The sequence below is a fragment of the Xenopus laevis genome, chromosome 6L (genome assembly GCF_017654675.1).
Source record: "Xenopus laevis strain J_2021 chromosome 6L, Xenopus_laevis_v10.1, whole genome shotgun sequence".
Lineage (NCBI taxonomy): Eukaryota > Metazoa > Chordata > Amphibia > Anura > Pipidae > Xenopus > Xenopus laevis.
Window position 1 is genome coordinate 63,940,139 of NC_054381.1, and position 19,957 is coordinate 63,960,095.

General features: G+C 36.5%; 1 protein-coding gene across 3 annotated transcripts in view; it reads right to left on the bottom strand.

The window, feature by feature from the left end:
* The window catches only part of cobl.L (cordon-bleu WH2 repeat protein L homeolog), a 212,109-nt gene that overhangs the window by 42,128 nt on the left and 150,024 nt on the right, over positions 1 to 19,957 (bottom strand). For 2 of the 3 annotated variants that reach the window (XM_041565255.1, XM_018266224.2), the window contains one exon: positions 18,179 to 18,358. In XM_041565255.1, coding sequence (XP_041421189.1) covers positions 18,179 to 18,358 — 180 coding nt within the window. 3 annotated transcript variants of the gene reach the window in all.

A 19,957-nucleotide genomic window follows, 5' to 3' on the forward strand; every position in this document is an offset into this window, starting at 1 on the left:
AGACTGGTATAAAAAACCAACTGACCGTAACACATTACTACACTATAAAAGTTGTCACCCTCCAGCTCTTAAGAAATCTTTACCTAAGACACAATTAGCTCGAATCAAAAGGATTGTATCAGATCCAGAGCTATTACCCCTAAGAGCAGCTGAAATGATCGAACGCTTCAGTGATAGAGGATACCCCAAAGAGGCCCTCACTGAGAGCGATGAACACATGAAAAATATCCCAAGAGAAACTTTGCTTGAAAACAAAAACATACCCAAAACACAAAAGAGATTGGCTTTTGTAAGCCAATATACATCGGCCAGTAAACATATAGCCATGGTTTTACGCAAACACTGGCATATACTACAAAAATGCTCCCCAGACATTGAGGAGTTCACTTCTCCTCCACTGATGGCTTACAGGAGAGGGAGGAATATCAGAGACACCTTAGTAAAAGCAGATATTGGCCCAACTAAAAAAACAGGCCAGCAATACCTAGCTGATATTAAACCGGGAACTTTCCCTTGCTTAAATTGTGCACAGTGCAACAGTGTGACCAAAGGACAAAGCTTCACACATCCCCACACTGGGAAAAGATTCAGTATTAAGCAATTTTTTACATGTGAATCTACATATGTCATCTACTTAATCAAATGCCCATGTGGACTAGGATATGTGGGAGAAACAACCCAGAAAGTGAAAGACAGAATCTCAAAACATAAATCAACCATAAGATGCGAAGACCTGGAACTCCCTATACCTGCACACTTCCATACAGCAAAACATACACCAAGTCAGCTGAGATTTCAGATTATTGATGGTGTCCCCAAATTAAGAAGAGGGGGCGATCGGTTAAAAGTCCTCAAAAGAAAAGAAATGTACTGGATAAATAAATTGGGTACGCTTTGGCCCAAGGGCCTTAATAGGGAATATACACCTATGTGCTTTATTTAAGTTATAATACCCTTTCTATTCCACCTAGGTCAGACAACACCTTCTTTTGTTCTGATTGGTTTTAACCTTTTACTGTATGTTTACAATTTTCTGAACATGATTTTTGTCTTTTAAGGTTATCAACATTTATGAAGAATGGGTACATGATCCCGGACTGCATCGAGGAGATTCTATTTGATTCCATTTGGAACCATCCTCTCCGGGTAAAAGGTACTGCAGTCTCTATAACCTTATATATTGTTTTACTTTTATCACTAAGTGTCACTATTAAATTTCTGTCTTATAAGTACAACTAAATACCTAGTATGGAATTGGACTGACAAGACACACGGAAAATGCATAACGCTTGGACTTTACTGGACTTTCATGATGTCCTCACTTGATGGGTTAAACTTAATTGGGGGTGGGTCCTGATATTGTGCACTCCCCCAGTGTGGGGGATAAATGTTTGTATCACACACTATCAGGCAGGCTTGAGAAAGGGCAAGACAAGGCCCGAAACGTTGCCTGTTACTGACCAACTGTAATAAATTTTTCACATTTTTCAAAAAAAAAGCCTGTTACTGACCAACTGTAATAAATTTTTCACATTTTTCAAACAAGAGGTGCTGCAGTTTTTCCTGTTTTGCTGTATAATTGGCCTAAGGCAAGGGCCTATACACTGCTTTGCACTCTGCCCGAAAGGAACCTATACGAGGTGGTTGAAGCACACACACCTGTATACTTGGATTGTTAACTGTAACTAACATCATGAAGGACCAGGAATGATGGTGTAAACACATTAAATTTGATTCTCGACTCGTTGAGTTTTAGGTAGCACTGTGACTCCCAGGAGCAGATAGCAAAATGGAAATATTAAAAAATTATTTTTGCCATTGCAACACCTCCATGCATCAGAACAAGGATATTGTCTGAAGATAAAATCCTTTTTGAAATAATGCATTAAACTGCAGGCTTTAATATGACAAGGGTTTAATATTTTAAAAGAATGTGAAGACTAGACACAGGAAGTATAGATGAAAATATGCAGCAAAGATGTATTCTTTGCACACAATACTGTGTGCCCTCATATTTTACGGTCTATTTAAAGTAAATATAGTAAGATAAACCATATATTCAGCTTTCTACACAAAACAATAAGAATGTAGATCTGGAGGTGCCTCAGTCCTCATTTTTATACTGTTTATTTAGCTTCTCTGATACCCCATTGGAAGCTTTACCGATAAGGGAATCTAAAGTATTAAAGGTTCCTTTGTGCTCTACTATGCAAGAATAAACAAAGACATATTATTTATAATACAGAAGGGAGTGCTACGTCATGGTATTCAACTTAAATACAAACTTGAAACTCAACATATAAACCAATGTCACACCTTGTACCATAATCTGTGTACTTTAGTGTTCCAAAGATCTTAATCTTTAGTTTATATTCTACAGTTAAACTAACCTCTGAAACAAGAATTTTTAAAGCAATTATTTCCTCCAAATGTGCCATTTGACAGATAGGCAGCATGATACAAAAAGAGCCCTGAGAAGTTTGCAAAAGTAGTTAGAAAACAAACTTTATTTGGCCCTGTACCTAGTTACTGTTTGGAGAACAAAATCAGTGGCAGCAGAAGCTCATTATTTTGCTTCGCGTACACCAGTATATAGCTGTCTCAATATTGATTATGCCTCGTTGAATGAGAGTGGATAGATATAGTGCAGGCATAATGGAACCTTTTATTAGGTTTGTCCAACAAGATCAATCCTTCCTTGTTTCATCTGCACATACTGGGCCATACTCAAGATGAAAAACCTCCTAATTCAGTGCCAGATTTCCCTATAGACTTCAGTGGAATTTTCAGTTGATAAACCATGCATTTTATTCATTATATAAAAGATACCCTCAATACCTGATGGTAGTTTGCACTGCAAGTCTGCAGCAAATAATGACATGTATTTGTTAACCAGATAATTCATTTTATAGCATTTATGTGTTTATGGGGAGGGGGCAGGGAGTTATGTGAAGGATGTATAATCTCTGCAAAGCACTGCAGAAGAAGATAGAACTATGTAAATAAATAAGACTATTTATGGGCGACAGCAAAAGGTGCAACAGACTTGTGCCCATAGAATCACAGGCTAATCCCTATTTTAACGCTGAAAGCTGGAAGTGATGCATTCCATTCCCCACTAAGAAAAATTTAGTTGCAACTTGCATTGATTAACAAATGTATTTAAAGTATTGAAAACATTTGCGGAGCATGTAATGCTGCACTCGGCCACACTGATGTTGGAATTATGGGAAAAATGCTGTATTGTGGGTAAAAATGTACAGCTTTGAATTTGAATTCACTGTCTGCATTTGGCAGCGATGTATTCATGAGGGATAGGAAGGGGGAGGCACATAGGTTTTACCCATCCCATGCCAGACCTAACTTGTATATCATTCCCTAGGGCAATTATGGTAATAGGAACGCAACTGAATAAAGTAGCAACAAGAGCAATATCATATGTCTACAGCTGAATAAGGCAGCATAGGATTAAAGACATACAAAGGTAAGAATTACATTGGTGTACAATGCTGTATTATTCTAGATAAGTTCCAAGCAATAAAAAACACTATACATGCATTTTGCTCTCTGTTAGAGCATTATCAAAGGCTGAATCAGCTTAACACTGTGCAACATGACCAACTTTTTGTTCCATTGCTGCAAATTGTGTCCTGCAACATGTTGTACTGTATAAGATATACCGCATCATAAAAATCGACTTTACCTATACATCATTCTAGTCTCTTAAACAGTTCCTAAAGATTTTAATATCACTATTCTAATGATACTGTAAGGGACTATTTTTCTCCAAGGTCAACCCAGATATATTAACTAGTTGTTTAATGACCATGCCTATTTCAATGTACCAGTTACCAGAAATGTATCTTCTTGTAATATTCTGTTCCCTCAAAACACTTTATTGTTACTGATTAAAGGGATACTGTCATGGGAAAAAAAAAATTTTCAAAATGAATCAGTTAATAGTGCTGCGCCAGCAGAATTCTGCGCTGAAATCCATTTCTCAAAAGAGCAAACAGATTTTTTTATATTCAATTTTGAAATCTGTAGAGAGGGGCTAGACATATTGTCAATTTCCCAGCTGCTCCAAGTCATGTGACTTGTGCTCTGATAAACTTCAATCACTCTTTACTGCTGTACTGTAAGTTAGACTGATATCACCCCCTCCCAGTCCCTTTTCCCCCCCAGCAGCCTAACAAAAGAACAATGGGAAGGTAACCAGATAGCAGCTCCCTAACACAAGATAACAGCTGCCTGGTAGATCTAAGAACAGCATTCAATAGTAAAAACCCATGTCCCACTGAGACACATTCAGTTACATTGAGAAGGAAAAACAGCAGCCTGCCAGAAAGCATTTCTCTTCTAAAGTGCAGGCACAAGTCACATGACTGGGGGCAGCTGGGAAATTGACAAAATGTCTAGGCCCATGTCAGATTTCAAAATTGAATATAAAAAAATCTGTTTGCTCTTTTGAGAAATGGATTTCAGTGCAGAATTCTGCTGGAGTAGCACTATTAACTGTTGCGTTTTGAAAAAAACATGTTTTCCGATGACAGGATCGCTTTAAGGTTCATTTACAAAGATATGAATATAAATATAGCCTGCCCTGATGCCTTGTGCACAATTGAGAGCAAACTCCAAAGTACAAGGAACATGGGTGAATTATTTCTAGGATTTCCTTGTAAGGCTGCACCTACACACACAACTCACTTGGGTCCAGTGGATCCCACACTAGTGCTCTCAAAGTAATACCATCCTCACTACGAATACAAAAGGTGTCATAATTTGCAAGGCCTTCCCGTAATTTTGATCTTTATGGATATAGAGTCTCTGAATAAAGGACCTCATTACTGAATAATGAATAGAATTTAAACCTTTTGACTATATGACAAGCATATTTGATTTATGATCTATTTGGTTACCATATTGGTCCATGTTTTCTATCAAGTTAACAAAAGTAACATAATTATGCCTATTAGAAAAAAACCATATACTGGTATATGATCTATTATCCAGAATGCTTGGGACCTGTTTTTTTCCAAATCTGGGATCTTTGCCTAATTTGGTCATCATACCTTAGGTCTGCTAAAAATCATTTAAACATTAAATAAACCCAATAGGATTGTGAATCCACCACTATGGATATGCACATATATGGATTCATGCAGTTAAGTTAGGACCAAGTACAGGTCCTGTTTTATTTATCAGGTACTGATACAGAGAAAAACAAAAATTATTTTTAAACATTCTAAGATTTTTCTGGTTAAAATGGATTCTATGGATATATATATATATATATATATATATATATATATATATACTGTATATATTTTTTGTATATATAAATATAGCATATATTTATTCCATGATTTGTTCTTGATTCTATTATTTCAAAGCTGCTGGTGCGGGGGTGTACTTCAACAAAAGTACATCAGTGTTCTTTTTAGAGAAAACTTTTCAGCTGAGTATTTGCTGTGAAAAGCCTGGGTAAGAAAAGTTTTATCCCTATTAGCTGAGCATTGTAGACATTCACATTGCTGACATTAATTTCCTGACCCTCCTGCCCAACAGGAAAGTGTCATCAGCCTGTTGCCTTGCTTGAACTGTGGAAAATTAGGCAAAGGTACAAAACCACAGGATACGGCTTGCTTGTTGCTAAGTAGCAATCAACAAATTCTTTTAAAACGAGGACCATTGTATAAAGGTTTGAGCACTTTCGTCCCATTTACTTGGGAACAAGTTTTACTGAGTTGTACAACCATTTAAACTGTACTATAAAATGTGTTCATGTCTAAGCTTGTCTTTTGTACTGCAATCAACTACTGAACAAAAGCATTTTTACCTAGTCTGCTGTGTTTTTTGTCCACAATCCAAAAAGAATCTCCTAACTTGGGAAGGGAAAGGATTAATATTCCTTTATTTAAAGGAGACATTTTATATAACCTTCATATTCAGATATATTCGATTCGAATTTGAAAAAAAATTAGAAAATTCGAATATCGAAATTTATCATGTACTGTCTCTTTAAAAAATCGACTTCGACCATTCGCCATCTAAAACCTGCCGAAATGCTGTTTAAGCCTATGGGGGACCTCCTAGAACCTATTTGGAGTCAATTGGTGGACTTTGAAAAATCTAATTTTTTTGGGGGAAAAACTTTGAATCGAATTCGATCGAATGTGCTATTCCTTATATTTGTATGATTCGAATTCAGCTGAATACGGACCTATTCGATCGAAGTTTTTTCAATTCAAAATTTGACCCTTGATAAATATGCCCCTAATAGTAATGTAATAGTAACATTTTCTTTTATTTAAAGTACAACAGTATGCTCCTGTGTTCCACAGCAAATAGGCATCAATCACAAATGTACATTCCCAGCTGCACATAATCTATAGTCCATAATACATTGGCTAGATATAATGCTTATCATGATCCTGTTAGTGATAACTGGCTCACCTAATAAAAGGATGGGAAGAGGGGAACTCAGCAAAATATATTTATACATCAAACCTTTACAGTACAAATAAATATTTGTCTTTAACCATATTTTTCACCCTAGGGATGGTTTCAGGGTTTAAAATCTAGGCATGCATCAGAAGCACATTAATTATGACAGGACAACAGTAAATTAAGTGAGCATACAATGAAATGCCACATATAATTATTTAGGGATTTCTTTAAATGGAGGTCCAGTCACCTCCTTGTGTATATATATATATATATATATATATATATATATATATAAATAATATTATATATATATATATAACCATTATATTATTGCATGTATGGTGAGGTCCTTAAACTTTCAGTGCTAAGTGGCTGCAATATGGTAATCCGAGTCCCACATACAGCAGAATTCATTTCAGACCAAAAGACCCTTAATAAATCTAGACAACAAAAGTGGAGACGTTGGGCGTTTATAAAATTAACTTATTATAGTACTTAATAATCAGCAACTTATCCATGCATAAAACTGGATTAAAACATACACAAGATACTTACCATACAGTAAACAGGAACAGAAGAGCCATTAATCCCTGGATTTGCTTTGGAATTACAACTTCATGAACTTCATAAATAGCATCAATAATCCTTCCTCGGATCTTAAAAATAACACCTTTACAAAGTACTTAAAAGCCTAATGCGACAGAATTTCTAGTGTTCTCCTGTTTCCCAGGTCTCAAAATGAAATGCTGTTCTCTTTTCAAAGAAAGAACATAGCATAATTGTAGACTTTAACAACCTTTTAGATTATAAGAAATATCTTACCTGAAAGTGCTTATATAATGTTAAAATTTTCTGGATTTCTGCTGTTACTGTAGCTGGGCGAGGGGAGGGGTGTTTAAACACTGACTCCAGCTCGATACAAAGTTTCCTTGTTACATATAGAAGAGTGTAGGAAGGCTTAGACAACTTTCATTAGGCCATATTGCTTTATGACTGCACTTTGTACTTAATGAGATATGAGGTGACCTTTGGCCATTTACACCTGCAATTTGTCTTTACAACATGATACAGTTAGCTGGAGATTTTATATCTTACCTTTTGCACAATAGATAACCCATTATAGGTATAGTGCAGAGAGGTTATGGTATTTTAGTAAGGCTTTTCTGCTTTTCTGCTTTTCTGGCTATTAACACAAATCAGGTATTTGACTAGGGGCAGATTTATAATGGATCAAACTGGGGTATCCAAAAGAATTTCTGGTGGGTCAATCTGTTTTGTAATTGACTTTCATGACTTTTTCAGGTCAAGAAAGTATTAATGAACTGATACTTTTATCAAAACGAATACAGGAGGCAATTCATCAGAGTGTGTTCAACTGCTTTAAACAGCCAAACACATTCATTTTCAAGGGGTGTCAGTACCCCAGCACTGCTTTATAAATAAAGTTGTTTAATTTTGTTAAATGGCATATCAATGCCCTTCTTCTCACCCTGATATTTAGGTCTATGTTTTTCCAACGGTGTGGTAAACCCAAGGCCAAAACTCTTATTTGCTAATTTGTATACTGCCACAACTATACTAGGCAAGCTAATTTAACTGCTGCAAAAGTCTTTCATGTATCTGTAATAAATAAAATGATATCGCAGGCAGCCCTATAGTCATTTGGTAGATGCAGATATTTGCGTACCATTCTGGAGATCAAAGACTTGCAACTATAGGTGCTCAGAACACAGTAAATTAGCCCTTTTGTTTCTCCTGTATGATGCACACAAGGTTGTGCTTGACAGCAAATTGTCTTCTAGCAGGTAGGAACAGCTGAAGCTTCAAGGTGCATCCAAACTTAGTACTTATCAATTCAAGGTGCTCAACAGTGTACTGCACTCTACACCATGAGCTGATTTCTGGAAATTTTGTGAAAACCACACGTTTAACAAAGATTTGCAGTTTGCAGACTTTGTTTACCAGGACATATTTATATTTTTTTTTCTTTACCTTAGAGTGTGAGGCATTGGTGCTAAGATATTATTGCAAGGACAAAAATTTCAAAAACAACAAATAGAAGTCAACAATTATAATATGTGGTATTATAAATATGTGGGATATCTATGATATGATTAAGATTTTCTTGGGCAATTGAAATATATATTGAATATGTGGAGGAGTCGGTTCGGGATTCGTCCTTTTTCAGCAGGATTCGGATTCTGCCCGGCCAAACCAAATCCGACTCCTAATTTGCATATGCAAATTAGGGGCAGAAAATCACGTGACTTTGTCACAAAACAAGGAAGTAAAACTTTTTTTCCCCTTCTGTTGTCAGGGGCCTGAAGGCTCAGCCAGGAGTAGCGGACCAAGGAGGAAGCACCAGTTCAACAGTTCAAGGTACAAATAGGGATAAGGCAGAAGAGAAGTCGATATCAGGCAAATAGGTCGGTACAGGCAGCGAAGGTTCAATAAACGGTATCAGGCAAGGGTCAAACACAGGATCAAGAATACTAGAATACTAGGAAACGCACCCAGGAACACACAAAGGTAGAACCTATTATAGGGCAAAGACTAGAGTGTTCTGGCGCCAAAAATGGACGTGATGACATCATGACGCTGGCATTTTTGCGCTGGTGTACAATCCGGCGCTGGCGTTTCTTCGTGACGCTGTAGTTCTTGCGCAATCGTTTTTGTGCTGGCGCTGACGAACCACGAGGACGCCACCATCTTGCGGAAGGCGAGTCTTCTTCCTTACATCTGTTTGGCATTCCGGGATTCGGCCGAATCCAAAATAGTGGATTCGGTGCATCCCTAGTGTTTAGCAGCCAGCATGTAGGTATGTGAATAATACAACAAGTCCCTCTACCTACAGGTTAATATTAGTACTGATAATCGTATCTCGTAATGAAAGAGAGTTGAATGAAATACTGCATATACAGAGGAATGCTGAGGCTTTTCTATTCTAGTAATCTGGGAAAAAGAGTTTCACGTAACATGATTACTTTGCATGCCTTTTAGACTTGTAACATCCCATTTTGGACAGTAGAAGAGACACCCTGTCAGACACTAAAAAATGTAAGATGTTATTTGTTTCCTATGATGCAGAAAAAAATAACAGTAATATTACAAATCTTGTCAAGATGTACAATTTTGTCTTGTTAAAATATAATCACATGGAAAGAATTTCCCTCCAAACACTGCTATGGTGCATAGTAAAACCTAATAATAGCAGCTTTCATAAAATAACACATTTTCCTTTACAGTGCTACAGAAACTATTGTTGAAGAAGCATTGAATAAGACTACAAAGAGTGATTCAGGGCCAGGATAATCTTGCATAGTGATAAAAAAATGATCTTTTAAATAAGCTGAAAAACAGTAAAGTAACTAGGGGGCACAGGGCCCAGGTTCAGACCATGCAGACGGGCCCCCCACCCCCCTCTGGAAGAGATTTTTTTCAGCAGATTTGTGTTTGCATAAGGGGGTACAGACCCCTCCGCCATTGCTGAAAAAGTATCATACAAATGTATAAGGAGAGGTAATTCCCAATGAGATTTATCTGTTCTTGATATGGATATACTGGCAATTGTGAGTCAGCTATCTAAATGGGGTTTAGAATCGACTAGTTCTGTCTAGTTTGGAATTTTAGCAGCTATCTGGTCACTATGGTCCAAATTACCCCAGCAAGGTGTTTGAATAGATAAATAAAAAAAAAGTATCAATAACATTGTACCATCAGAGAATAATGGTGCATCACTTTTGGGGTCATTGAGATACAAAAAGGAGATGAAAAATCCAAAAACCATAACAAATTTAAGACCATTTCAAAAGTTGTTAAGAATAGGACATTCCATAACATACTAAAATTTACCTGAAAGGTGAGCATCCCGTTTAAGGGTTATTAAGACAGGCTTGTCTTTGAATTATTATCGGGAATCCACTGATGACATAACTGCATCACATAAAGCCCTTTGGAATTCTGATTGCTTGCAATGATCCTTACATGCCCTATAGCAGCTTCCTACTGACAGTTTCTAAAAATTAACCTATCTTACCAAACCTACATACACATATCATAAATGCCCTTTTACATCTTTTCCCTTTTAATGTTCTGTGTGCTCCCTTTAGAGATCATCTGAGAACTAAAGGTTCTGACTGTAACAGAAAGTGTCCATTCACTGGCTGATGTAACTTAGCATGTATGTGTGTCCTTGGTTTGTGTGTAAGCACATTCCCTTGTGTAAACCAGAGGGTGGAGCTTAGTACTTAAAATGGCAGTTTTTTATTTGAGGTAATCGAATGACATTTTTTTTAATGGAATTTTCTTTGTCAATATTTGAAACAGTGCCTTGCATATGGACTGTTTATATGATTTATTTTTTATAGAGATGTGCAATGTTTAGGAGTAGTTTTCCTTTAAAGGAGAACTAAAGCCTAACTAAAGAAGTAGGCTAGAAATGTTATACATTATGTTTTGGGCTTCTGTACCAACCCAAGGCCCCACAGTCCTTTAGCCCTTTTATCTGTGCTTCCAAAGATGGCCCAGAAGTTTTCCATCTTCATTTCTGCTGATTCACTGCACATGCTCTGTGACTTATCTGAGCATAGGGACACACAATATATAGTACACATAGAATATAAATGTCACAATATAAGGTTGAGTAGTAATTAATATAGATAATTACTACATGGCAGCACAGAAACAAGTGCAACTAGCATCATAATTTAATAATCAGCCCTGTAGCATATACTACAGGCCAACCTCGTTTTCTTCTTGATGATTTGCGATAACCCCTAACCTTAGCTTCTCAAAGAACACGGAGCATGTGACTGTCGCAGACACTTTCCAAGACGGTGACCCCTGTGACAAGTTGGAAGTCCTGGATCATTGCTGCTATTGAAAAGCTGAAACCTTAGGCTGGTGCAATACGTTCAGTATATACAATATGGCATTTTTAGACATATTCATTTTTAGGGTTTAGTTCTCCTTTAAAGGAAGTACCATGCGTCTTGAATGGCTGATTATCACCAGAAAAGTGTGTGACAAGGGCTAGTGAACTGTATTTTGCTATATTCCTTGTGTATTTGTCTAAATGAAATATTAAAAGTGAAGTATACTATTCTACATTTATTCTCCGCTAGCTGCTTTGTAAGTGTAACAAATTTAACTTGTCTATATTGCCATTTGGTCACCCTGTTTATGGTTCATCCACAATTTGCCCCACTTTGTAGTGAGATTTTTTTTAAACAGAAGTAATCAAAAGCTGTGGGTTTTGTAGTTTGCACAAGGTCATTGTTCCCTAAAAGTTGTGTGTGTTTGCATGTGCACAAAGAATATAATACCAGCAAATACAATGAACTGGACACAAGGCACTGAAAAGTGTATATGACCAGACAAAGTTTTAGCATATGCTAATGATATGAAGCACATTAGAGTGATAACTTTCTATTTAGGGAAAATTCATGATGGAAAGTGACTGGCTATAAAATTGTTTCCTTTTTTTAAACCTTTCCAAAGTGATGAATCTTTGATTTATAATCTGTATAGAAGTCTATAGTGCATGGGAAAAACTAATGCTAAAGTCTAGTCTGTTGTTCAATATAAATGCATCGATATTATAGTTGTTGCAATAAGCATTCAACCAAGGAATTCAGATTTCTAAATAAACATTTCATTTCTGTGTGCAAATATATTTATTAGTAATTTAGATGAAAACGTTTGTTGATAAATGAAGCAAGCACTCCTATTAGTATTCACAACCATATATTATGCATGTGCTTATCAAACAATACTGGGTTTTCCTGAATGTAAAATGCAATTGCATCAACCAAAAAAAGTATTTTTTACTGTAAATATATATAATCATTATATAATCATAGAAGCAGTCTTGTTTTCAGATATATTGGTTGAAATGTATAACATGTGGTCAAACTGCATAAAAAATAGTAGTGACTGTACTGCAGCGAGTTTGAAAGAATTCCCTGGACGTTAAGAAAATGCAGTTTAGCCTATACGATGAGAAAAAAAAGTCAGAGAGCCAGAAAGTAAAGGTCGGGAATAGAAGAAAGGTGGAGATCAGGTGAATCTTCTGAAATGTAAATACCACAAGGGAATAGTCTGTTCAGAAGCTCTTGGCATGTGAAGGGAATGATGCACAGCAATAAACTGAAGAGAACAGAGAAAGAGACAGAATGAGTAAGCTTAACTGGAAGGATCAGAGCAGGTCAGCATTTCCACCCAGGCAAAAACCATATATAAAAACCAAAAAAAAAAACAAACAAGAAACATCACATCAAAAGACTGTTAACTGGTCTTTAGCTTTTTGCTCAGTGCATTCCAAAACACAAGTGCAATGAGTAACAGGAAGTGAGACAAATGGATCAACCTCACACAGGCATGCAAGAAAGGAAGAGACGGTCATACGTCAGCTATAAGTCACTGATTGAGAAACACAAGGAAGCTGGGTGCAACCTGATCCGCTGCAAGGTTCACACTGTCTTAGCAACTGGACAGAAAATCTAGCGGAGAGAAAGGATGTCATAAGATGTTTTGTCCTGTGGCTTTCTACAGAGTTGGTGGCACTCTGTCATCCTGTGTGTTCGAGGGATTGTGGCTACAGTAACAGTACATTTTGTTCTCATTCAAAAGCCAGAAAAGCCATTGTTACAGCAATAAATAAGAGAGTGCTCATACAGATTTCTAAGCTTCACATGCTCTTTATAAAAAAATTTTTTTAATTCAACACAACTAAGAAAATACCTGCTATATTTCACCCATACATTTGATAGAGTTCATTTCAATAAATCCCATAACTATAGGGACAGCCAACACTTTGATTTGTCCGGATCCACACATGATAAGTTTTATTATTTTATAGTAAAGTATTAGAGAGTTGTGTGTTTGAATACTACATTATACTGTACACTTGGATGCCCATGGCCTCTTTGTATACTTATAGTTCTGTAGTATAGGAATAGTGTTGTGCCCAAAAGTTCAGCCAGCTATGGAAAGACAAGGAGTGATATAATGACAGCTGCATGTGAGTGGTCATAGAGTTAGTCAGACTTTGAGGAGCTTCAGACAGTTTGTCAGCTTCTCTCTGGTTGGTAAGATTTCATTGTTGACCAGTTCATAGTGTCAATTGATTACAAGGTCACAAAACCTGTACTGTTTCCATAAGAAAAGTCTGCTCACACTAAGGGGCAGATTTAAGTTAAAAAATTCAAAATTCTATTTAAATTTCAATTTTTGGATATTTCGACCATCGAATAGGCTACTTCGACTTCGACCTTCGATTCGAAGTAAAATCGTTTCGACTATTCGACCATTTGACCATTCGATAATCGAAGTACTGTCTCTTTAAAAAAAACTTCAACTTCAATACTTCGCCAACTTAAACCTTCCAAAGTGGTATGTTAGCCTATGGGGACCTTCCAGAGCATATTTCTACTTTTTTGTATTCAAAGGAAAATCGTACGATAAAAGCGTTCGAATGGTATGATTTGAAGTACAATTGTACTACGATTGGAATACGATCGTACGATGCAAAAAATCCTACGAATTCGACTTCGAATTTCGTAGTATTCAATTTGATGGTCGAATTTCGAAGTATTTACCACTTCGAAATTCAACCCTTGATAAATCTGCCACTAAGGCTTTTTCTCATTTTCCCATGAGTGATCATACACACTTGTGATCATACATACGTCTAACAACTTCCAAGAGAGCCAATGTTCCCATACATTACACACAGAGCCGGCACTGAATGCAAAGTAACTCTGAAACAAGTGCATCAATAGTTGATTTGTGTGTTAATGCCATTAATATGGTTGTTCCACATTGGTGCATGGGATTCATGAAACACATATGCTAAAAAGTGTATGTATTTTTGCATCACATTCAAACTGCTTTTACGCAAAAAATGCAGCATTGTGGGTAAAAAAATCCAATTTGCATCCAAAAATTGCATTACAATTTGGTAAATGAGGTTAAATAAGTCCAGCAAATTAAAATGGAGACTATTGAGGTAAAGGGCATGCATATGTGCTATGAAATCTCTATAGTTCTGTTGTCTTAAAGGGCCAGTAACATCAAAAAATTAAATTAAAATATAAGTAATAAAATATAATGCAGTGTTGCCCTGCACTGGTAAAACTGGTGTGTTTGCTTCAGAAATACTACTATTGATTATATAAATCAGCTGTGTAGCCATGGGGGCAGCTATTCAAAGGAGAAAAGGCTCAAGTTACACAGCAGATAACAGATAGACTCTGTAGAACATAATGGTGTTATCTGTTATCCACTATTTAACCTATTCATATAGCCTTTTTTCAAATTCCACAATTGTTACACAGCAGCTTGTTTATACCTGACAATATTTAAGTACACAAATAAATGAAACAAATAAATGTGAATAACACATTTAAAATGGGTTAAAGGGGTTAAATGGGTTTCTTGATACCACAGCACTGCCTAGATAACATAAGAGTTTTGATTCTCCCATAAGGCATCATGGGCGGAGACATGCAAATCACTCCTTTGCGTCCGTTTGGCCAACTATGCATCCAGAACCGCTGGTTTATAGCACAGATACAGCCTAATGGTTCAGAGCCATATATGCAAACTCGCAGACAGCCTGTTTCGATCTTGTTAGATCTCATCAGTGCAAGATATTGGAACATGGCATCTGAGAGGTAGGAATGTCTCCGCCCATGATGCCTTATGGGAGAATCAAAACTCTAATTTTTGGTATCTAGGCAGTGCTGTGTGTATGGCATGAGACAAGTAAATACCTTCTGATTCCAGAAGGCATCACTTTGCATATAATTGCTATAATTGCATATCATTTTTGGCTCCTTTCAGACCATCTCACCTTAACCAGGATTGGTTCCCCATTATATATATATATATACTGTATATATATAGCCTGAATACCTGTTGCAAAAAATACTTTTCCCTGACAAAAATTGCAGAATGACTAATCTTGGCATATGTGTTTGAAAAAAACATTTTCATAAAGTCTATTGCTATATAAAAAAGTCACAAATAAATACTAGACTGCAAAAAAGATTGACTGCAAAAATGTATACTATTTAGGGATGCACCGAATCCAGGATTCGGTTCGGGATACGGCCAGGATTCGGCTTTTTTCAGCAGGCTTCGGATTCAGCCGAATCCTTCTGCCCGGCCAACCCGAATCCTAATTTGCATATGCAAATTAGGGACGGGGAGGGAAATTGTGTGACTTTTTGTCACAAAACAATTAAGTAAAAAATGTTTTCCCCTTCCCATTCCCTGATCTGCATGTGCAAAGTAGGATTCAGATTCGGTTCGGTATTCGGCCGAATCTTTCATGAAGGATTCGGGAGTTTGACTGAATCCAAAATAGTGGATTCAGTGCATCCCTAATACTATTAAAGTATTTCTAGTATTCATTCAGCCTGTTTCAGTATGAGCTATCAGATGCTGCACTACAGTTTTGTTGGTGTAATACTATAGCTTGAAATGAGACAGCCAAACCAGCTCACCAAGTAAGGAAACACTTGAAGCCAAGACTCCCAAGTATATATAATTTATACATAGCACTTTCAGTTCACAGATGAATACTTACATCAGTACTGAAATGTTTCTCCAGATATGTTAAAGAATAATCTTTTTATTGCTACAGGAAAACACTTGGACACAGATTATGTTATTGTATGCTTCTGTTCCTTACCTACAGCCATTCACACCAAAATGTATCAGTTTGTTAAAGGGGTGGTTCACCTTTAGGACAACTTTTAGTATGTAATAGAATGTCTAATTCTAAGCAAGTGGTCTTAATTTTTTTCATTTTTTATAGATTTTGAATTATTTCCCTTCTTCTTCTGACTCTTTCAAGCTTTCCAGGTTTTAAATGGGGTCACTGACCCCATCTAAAATCAAACACTCTTAAAGGCTGCAATTGTTATTGCTACTTTTTATTACTCGTCTTTTGTTCGAGACCTCTCATATTAAAATTCCAGTCTTTTATACAAATCAGTGCATATTTGCAAGGGTATTGTCGACCCTAGCAACCAGATTGCCGAAATTGCAAACTGGTCAGTTGCTGAAAAAACACGAAATAACTCAAAAACCACAAATAAACAAAACAAAAACAATTGCTCTCTACATCATACTAAAAATTAATTTAAAGGCGAAAAATCCCTTTAAAGGAGAATTTAACTGTTAACTTAAAAAAACCCTACCCTGTGTAGACCCTCCTTCCTCCCAGCTTAGCTGCCCCCCCTCCTCGTGGAAATGACCCTAACTTTTTACTTAACCCTCGGTGCAGATTCAGGGATGGCAGTTCATGGCAGCCATCTTCTGGGTCTTCGTGTCTTCTTCCGGTGCTTCAGTAATTTCCGTCCATTTTGGCGCATGCGCCGTTTCGCTGGTCTCAGAATACCGAAGACCCGGAAGATGGCTGCTATGAACTGCGATCCCTGAATCTGCACTGAGGGGTAAGTAAAAAGTTCTGGGCATTTCCCTGGAGGGGGCAGCTAGGCTGGGGGGGAGAAGGGAGGGGGTCTACGTAGGGTAGGGGGGGGTAGGTTTTTTTTTCGTTAACGGTTGAATTCTCCTTTAAAAGAGAAGGAATATCATGTGCAACTTGGGGGTGTTAGGCACTCCAAGTGATTGTACTTGGCACCCTGGGCCGGTGCTCCTATTAGCAGAAAACTCCACCGGCCTGGCAATCCTCTTCCTGCTTATTCTTTCTTCTCGTGGATGCTAATGTGCAGTAGAGCAAAAAGGCGAATCTTAAAGAAAAAGCCGGCTATTTTGTTCTACTGAGCATACGTCTGCCCCCGGGAAATGTGTGAAGAAGCAGGAAGAGGAACACTCCATGGTGTTCCTCTCCATGGTGACCACTCCATGGTGCAAGTTGAAGAACCCCAGGCCGGTGAATTTGGGTGCACTGGCCCGGGGTGTCAGGTAAGTAAATACAATCATTTTGTATTTGCCACTTTGGGGGTGCCTAACTGTTGGCACTCCCTAGTGGCAAATCACTTTCCTTCTCCTTTAAAGATAATACATACATACATGCACATAGTCATTGTTTTATTTTTAACTTCTTTAATTAGACCATGCCTTCAACTTATTATATTGAAATATTTAAAAGCTCATGTTAATGCCATATAAATGTTTTTCAGTTAGGCATGGTGCTTTAAAATACGGAAAGTTCCATATCCCAGGATACCAATAAGCAATCCCATTCATATATCAAAATTAACATGAATATGTACATTTCATTTGCCATTATTACGTATTCCTTCAGATAATAAGCAAATGGATAATGTTTTTTTTTTCAAGAGAAAGTAGATATTACCTTAAGAAAGAAACCACAATTACCTATAGAAAAATTAATCCCAGTTAAAAAAGCAAGAGCATTAAACTGTAAGGAAAAGAAATTAAAGTGCCAAAAATAAGGTTTGAAATGAAAGAGGTAATTTAAAGATCACTTGAATTCTTGTGTTAAATGATCATAGAAGCCACTGGTTATCTATAATATATATATATATATATATATATATATATATATATATATATATATATATATATATATATATATATATCTCTTAATAACCCCAGTGATCTCTTAATAACCCCAGTGTGAAACTGTGTAAGGGATAGATAAATGGTCAGGCAGACCATAGCGAAAAAGTAGCTAATATAAAAGTGAAAGTGGAGCTGATAGGAGTAGATATGGTTTGACTTATACACCTACGTTTCGCAGGTACAGGTACAAACTTGGGCTGTTCTGTTACGACTACTCCATTTTCAGTGACAGGCGGGTCCAGATTACCATAATCAGGAGGAGGGTAAGGTGGGGGTGGGGGGATCACTAAAAGAGGTGGACTTCGTGTGGTGCCTCTTGGGGGCTTTTGTGGAACCTGTCGTCCATTACCTATGTAAAGAGTAATAAATGGGTTATTTATTAAAATTCGCACATCCCAAGCAGTTGACTGCTTTAGACACATGGAAATGTAGCCCCCTAAAAAACCCTATAAAGATGTCATTATGGGTCAAGTTGTTTAATTCAAGTTCAATTTTAGATTTTCCCCACAGACTTCAGAGGTATTTTCACATTATGAATAAATACTGTATGTGTATCATGAAATATATTTTCCTCCTCAAACTGGCCCATATGGTCAGATCTTATTTTAGGGTTTATCTCATGAAAACTCAATAGAGGGAAATTTTAAATTGATTTAGGAAATATGTGTTTCTTATGGAGTTGAATCTGAAAAGTCATCTAATTGAGAGCAAAGAAATTATTGCTTGGTTGTTTGATGTTTGCTTTTTCTATTAATCATAGAAACGAAGAACTACAGCTATATTAAGGGACAAATGTAATAAAATTCAAAATGGCGTTTTTTTCTGCAGTTTAAGAAAACTGCAGCAAAAAAATATAAAATTATTTTGAATCTGAGTTTTACAAACTCGAATTTTCGAAACATCTTGAACAATTAAATGAAAACATCAATGGCAAATGAAACCTGATGAGTTTATTAAAGTCAAAGGAAGGTGTATTTTAGTCTTTAAGCTAATTTATTTTTTTAAGATCTTTATACAGTTACCCTTTTTTTTTTTTTTTACACAAATGTACCGTAGATAACTGAAATGACAATGACAAAATGCTTTTTACTCACCACAAACTAACATGATCAAGTTTTTCTGATTCAAGTTTGTTTGTGAAAATGCTAGCAATCACGAAAAACTCATTTAAAGGGGATCCGTCACCCAAAAAAATTATTCAAAATCCTATTTTATCACATTAGTCAAGCAAAATTAACTTAAATTACACTATATAAATTATTTGAATTTTGCTTCCTTCAGTCTGAGATTTCAAAATTATAGCAAGAAGGCAGCAGTCATTTTGTGCACACTGTTATTAAGGCAAGCCTTGAATCATCTCAGAATCTTGTTTGCGCACCAGAATGTGGGACCTGATGTCCATCCCCATGCCCTGGTTACATAATTAAATGGTAAAGAGAACGGGGGAATATGTGGAGAGCAATGACTTCTAGGAAGTGCTGAATGGAAAGTGAAAGTAATTGTCTGCCCTGCCGAGTGGCAGACAATATTTGATTGACAGCTGAGATTTTTAAATGAGTTTACAACAGCTATGAATGCTTTAATAAAAACTAGAAATTGGATTTCATGTTTAATTTGAAAAATACTTTTATTATACAGATTTTTGTGTCTGGGTGACAGGTCCACTTTAAGTTTAAAAACGGTTTGTTCGGTGAATAAATCAGCCTGCATTACAAATATTTAGATTTTTTAAATCGTTTTTACATTCCTTGTGCAGTAAGCAGTTCAAAAACACATATATTTTTCAAAAATCAATACCCTTTATGAGAAAATAAAGGTAGTTTAAGGAAAGTCCTTTTAGCAGGGAAGTAATTTGTGGCATTTGATCATACCTCTAAGTAGCTGTGGTAAAAATGCATCACACAACCCTAAAGGTTATGTTCTGTGATTTGAAAAAAACTTTGACAGC